Source organism: Nicotiana attenuata, unplaced genomic scaffold (assembly GCF_001879085.1).
Source record: "Nicotiana attenuata strain UT unplaced genomic scaffold, NIATTr2, whole genome shotgun sequence".
Lineage (NCBI taxonomy): Eukaryota > Viridiplantae > Streptophyta > Magnoliopsida > Solanales > Solanaceae > Nicotiana > Nicotiana attenuata.
This window is the reverse complement of record NW_017679246.1, coordinates 7,359-13,357: the sequence shown is the minus strand read 5'-3', so window position 1 is coordinate 13,357 and position 5,999 is coordinate 7,359. Positions and strand designations below refer to the sequence as shown.

Sequence of the window (5,999 nt, the reverse complement as noted above, 5' to 3'; positions counted from 1 at the left end):
AAAAAAAGGAGAGATCTCCCCACTTGGCTCAAAGCCAAGATAAAACACACAATTAACTCCATAATGCATATACACTTTTACTGCGTAATACCATAGTGAGATTGAACTAAATTCTTCAAAGCTCGTGAACACAGGACCCTATCTTAGTACTCTCAAATTTCCTGCAATTCTCGGCATACCCTCGTAAACAGTCAAGCCCACTCTCTTAAGTGATCAAATTCAAATTGTACACATTTTATATTGCACCGGTAAAAGAGGTATTACCACAACACATAAGGATCAATCAAACTTTAGAAACTCTGCAGGAGATTAACTCACCTGCTCACTCAACTAAACATCTCTTCTATACCCTTCCACCACCATAAACATTATGCTTGTCCACTTAATCTTCCTGAGTCTGAACCTCATATCGACGAAGTGTGAAATTCTATTTCGCTTCCTAACGAGGCAACATGAAAAGGTCCTTCAATTCACCCCAAAACTTCGGCCATACATAAATCACGATGGAAATCAAGCAACGGATAGTTCTTACTACCTCCAGGCAGACCTTCCCTTCTCATTCAAAGTCATTTGAACACATCTCACAGTACAATCAATACTTATCACTGTATCCCACCATCACATTCCACTAATAGGGACAGCTACTCAGGACATGATAAATTCGACAAAGCAATGCTCATAGAATCAAACCGTCAGTGCTCAAGCTACATGCAAAACGAGGCCTCAAAGTCCTCCAGACTGCCACACAATCATTGGCAGCAGAAGATCACATCTCGTCCCTCGATCATGGAACACCAAGACGTCGATACCAAACTCAACTCAGCATCATCAGTTATGTGTAAAATGTTGGTTGGCTTGCTTAGTACTGATTGAGCGCCATCACGACGGGGGAGTTGGGCGTGACCAATTGGGTATCGCAAAAGCTAGGTTTACAGTCATGGAGTCTGAGTTTAGTAGAGTCTCACGGATCGGCATGACGGAGACGCTGTATTATCCTAGGAGGCTGCAGATGTGAAGTTTTTCACTAAGGTTCTGCAGCCCTAGCTCCCCCCCATAGGATAAATACAGACGTCTCATACCATCCGCGAGACTCTACTAAACCGGCTCATGACTCGCGAGACCTATGTAACCTAAGGCTCTGATTACCAACTTGTCCACGACCCCAACTCCCCCCGGTCCTGATGGCGGCTATCACAGACTAGGCAACCAACCTAACATTTACATAACAAACTCTTTTTAGATAAAATTAGTTTCTTAATATCAAATAAGTTTCAATTCATCAGATGAAATAGATAAATAAACCAGAATCATGTGGAACAACAGTAATGTTAACCCAACACAGCCCAACCATCTTGGTGGTCACTTAGTCAAGAAGCTTCTAAGATTATACCCAAATCTGACTGAATAAGTCAACAAACATAAGTCGGAATATGATAGAAATACTAAGATAGGAAGGAGGAAAGGCAGGCCTGCGAATGTTCGTGCAGCTACCTTCCTACTCCCATTTCTACACTCTTACAAAATGCTGGGAACTCTCATGTCCGACTACCTCGGCGCACTTGGATCTGCACACATGGTGCGGGGGTAATGTGAGTACGCCACCCCGCAGTAAGTAACGTAAAGTAAATAAGGTCTAGTTGTAGTGACGTACGCATTTACAAGATGCATATCATGAAATCAGGAACAGAAACATCAAGTAGAAACTGCATTTTTGAATCCAGCTCTTTGAAATCATTTATTCGATCATATTTTCAAAAGAGTTTAGTATAAAGCCCCCCGCGCCGGAGATGAAACAATTATTGTCATAAAACAAGCCTCGTGCAAAGTAATCACTCAACAGTAAAGCCACCTCGAGCAAAGTATACTCAAGTAAAGCCCTCTGGGCAAGTCTCTCAGTCATCTGACTTCTCTCTCGTCGCTCAGTACACACTCTCAGCACTCAGGCTCAATAAGATAGTCTTCAGAATAGTAATATAGTAATAATTATCTGCGGCATGTAGCCCATTTCCCCAATATATGAAATAATAACCGTGCGGCGTGTAAGCCGATCCAAGTATATAGTCGACTAGCTCACTGGAGGTGAGCAGACTCTGGAGGGCTCCTACAGACCCAAACTCATATCGCTGCGGCGCCAGCCGATCCATTATATATATAATGGTGCCGGCGTGCAGCCCTGATCCATATAGTATTGCTTACGGCGTCAGCCCAATCCTTAAAGTATACAATAATATTGCTTGCGGCTGTAGCCCGATCCATAATATATATATAATCGTCATGATGAGGTCCTCAACCTCTCCTCAGTCATTAACGCTCAAGCACTCGGGCATAACAGTGGAAATCAGGGACTCAGCCGAAACAGTTTTGCACATTTAAGAAGTAGAGCGGTAAAAACTAGGTTTAATTAATAAAAGGTAAAACATGGACTAAGGATATGCTTTCATCAAAATAGAGTGAGGAAATAGTAAAAATGCCCTAAGGGTCTCAACAAGGTCGGACAAGGCCGCCAAACATGGCCATAACATCCCATAATATAGTATCGAATCTATAAAATACGTGATATTCATAAGATTCAAATCAAAATATGCGTGTTAATAGTCGTATGGGACGGACCAAGTACAATCCCTACCGGGCAGCGCCCACACGCTCGTCACCTAGCATGTGCGTCAGCATCATTCATCAAAGCAGTTACAAGATACCGGGGTTTTTACCTTAGTCCAGATTTACAAATGGTACTTACCTCAAACCGGAGAATACTACTACCTTCGCGATGCCTTTTCCTCTCGGCCTCGGCCTCAACTCATCGTCGAATCTACTCAAAATCAGAATCATAACATTAGAATATGCTAGGGGAACGAAATGAAGCCATGCAAAAATAACAAATTAAACTCAAAATCCGAAATTAGCTCAAACCCGGCCCGGACCCACATCTCGAATTCGAATAAAATTACAAAACTAGAAAACCCATTCGCTCATGAGTATACCATATCAAATTCACCAAATCCGACATCATGGTCATCCAAATCCTCAAAATCAACTCTCAAATTTCTTCCCTTTCCCAATTTTAACCCCAAATTCCCAAATTAAATGATAAGAATCAAGACATAATCATGGTATTTAACCAATTTTGAGTAATAACACTTACCCAATCAATCCCTCTGAAAATCCCTTCAAAAATCGCCTCAACCTCTAGTATAATGGTCATAACTTTTTGTACCTAACTCCAAATTAAAATTGGTTTAAACTTCTGAAAACTAGACATCAAGGGATACAACTTTTATTTTTGGATCATCTTCAACTTCCTTATAGATTGTGAGATATACGCTTCCAAAGTCGGGTCAGTGCAGCAAAATTTACTCTATGCGATCACGTGAAGACTTACGCAATCGCGTAGCACAGTTCCATTTTTTCCAAATTTTCTCTATGCTAACATGGCCAGATCTATGCTAACGCACTGTACACCCCTGAAGCCAAAAACCACCAACTAGAAATAGCCTAGAAATTGTCCGAAACCACCCCGAAACTCACCCGAGGCCCTCGGGAACTCAACCAAACATGCCAACACATCCCATAATATCATTCAAACTTGCTCCAACCTTCAGAACCCTCAAAACAACATCAAAACATCGAATCACCCTTGGATTCAAGCCTGAGAATTCCAAAACTTTTTGAATTTTGAATTTGATTAAAAAGTCTATCAAACCTCGTCCGATTGACCTGAAATTTTGCACACACGTCACAAATGACACAACGGACCTACTTCACTTTCCGGAATTCCATTTCGACCCCGATATCAAAATTGCCACTGCCGACCGGAAAATGCCAAATTTTCAATTTCGCCAATCAAGCCTAAATCTACCACGGACCGCCAAAATACATTCCGGACACGCTCCCACGTCCAAATCATAAAAATCATAAAAATCCAAATCCGAGATCGAATACTAAAAATTCAAAACCTGGTCAAACCTTTCAAATTTAAAGCTTCAAACTGAGAATTGTTCTTCCAAATCTATTCCTATTATCCTGAAAACCAAAACCGACGATTTACATAAGTCATAATACAGCACACGGGGCTAGTCATGCCCGAGAACTGGCGAGCGAAATGCAAAAACTGAAAACGATCGGTCGGGTCATTACACAACCTCATTTCCTTCTCTGAAACAACGTTTAATTTTGATGCCAAATTGATGCACTTTGTCTTGTATCTGGAATTTTGAACTTTCCCAAAGTCATGTTGACCACCAGTAGTGAATCTAACTCTAAAGTTAGATTAGAACAGTTGTGATTGCAACACCAAGGGATACCTTTTAGGGTAGCTTGAACCTCTGAGTTATTGTTAGTTAAGAATTGGAGTAGAGAGGCAAACACCATGACCATGTATCAATTTCTTTTACTATAAAGAAATTTTTTTGTACTATAAATTCTCAAAACGGAAAAAGGTATCACTTTTCTTATGATAAAATACTATCTATCTTATAATAAATAAAACCTTATTTATAAACTCCCACATGCCATGTATATAATTTAAAAATTATCATAACCATATAAAATCGTATATATCAACTTTTACCGAAAATGATTTACTTCAAAGAAAATACATATCAAGCCAATATATAGTAGTTCTGAAATTCTTCAAACTTACAGGTCTTACATCCATATCTTTATGTATAATTAATCCCTTCCAACTCATATATATGAATTACTACGACTTATCCTAATATTAAAGTACGGGATGTAACACTAACAATACCACCAGCTCCTGCTTTGGCCTTGTTGACCATGAAGCTACCATCAGTGTTTAACTTCCATGTATCTCTTTCAGGTATTTCCAGATAACCAACGAACTTTTAAGTCTTGGTCTATAGTGTCACACCTCCTTTTACACACCCACCCCGAAGGAGAATGTATAAGGGAGTTTTTCCATTTAAAGTGATATTATTCGAAATGGGATCATTTATTTATTTTTAGAGTCGCCACTTGGGATAGGATTGGTTTTTGGTGTCCCAAGTCACCGATTTAATTTAAATCCCAAATCGAGGAAAATTTCGACTTCCCAATTGGAGTCTGCGAACCAGAAATTCTGTGTAAGGAATTCTGTTGACCCGAGGGAAGGTGTTAGGCACCCCCGGATCCCATGGTTCTAGCACGGTCGCTTAAATTATTATAAATGGCTAAACATCTGGTTTTATACACATTCCCACCTATAATGCAATTTTTGAGATTATTTACCGCTTTCAGTTGATTTTTAGGAAAGTGAACGTCATTTTAAGAACGTGTTTTTGGATCACGTCACATGAAATGCACCCGGATCCTCGACATATTCTTATTCAACGTTTTGGGATTTGGATTTGGGTTGCATGAAATGCACACCCGTATTTAGGAAGGTAAAATTATTAAAAGCGCGCCTAAAGCGACTAACGAGTTATTATCTTTGCGGGAGCCCATGAAATTCGCTAAACGGCACGCCCCAAATTCTAAGTATTTTAATTAAGCATTCAATGAGGGCCCCACAATTTATGTCTTTGTTTGGCGAGGCTCATCTCACTTATTATTTAAGGCCAACCTAAGCAAACTCGATTTTCTATTTATTTTTTGTCTCTAAAAGGGTCTAATTAATATACATCTATAAGTTCGGGTCTCGGGTTCAAGTCCGAATTCAAACAAAAGGGGAAACCCTCCTAATTTGAACCCGCTACTTAACTCGAGAACCTAAATTTCTATTTGCAAATCAATCCCCATATTCCTAATATAGTTTAAAGGATTTTTGGACTTAACAATTTTAGGCCTTGAACGTTAGCCCAGGGTTTGGTGAATGCTGCTGTGTTTTATTTAGAGCTGGCCCAACTTTGGGCTTCTGATATTGCCCTTGGGCCCAGGCTCAACATTATACTGCCTAGGCCTTGAAATGATTGAATTAAAAGGACAATGGGCCTGGCTATTTTCCGCTGGGCCTGCGTTGAGCCCAGTCTTTACAGTCCAGCTAACATGAGCCGAAGCTCAAT

General features: G+C 40.1%; 1 protein-coding gene across 1 annotated transcript in view; it reads left to right on the top strand.

Moving 5' to 3' along the window:
• The first annotated feature begins 5,922 nt into the window (after nucleotides 1-5,922).
• Nucleotides 5,923-5,999, top strand: part of LOC109221732 (protein SOMBRERO-like) — a 914-nt gene continuing 837 nt past the window's right edge. Inside the window, exon 1 of the mRNA XM_019386189.1 lies at nucleotides 5,923-5,952. Within this exon, the coding sequence (XP_019241734.1) occupies nucleotides 5,923-5,952 (30 nt within the window). The remainder of the gene's footprint in view (nucleotides 5,953-5,999) is intronic.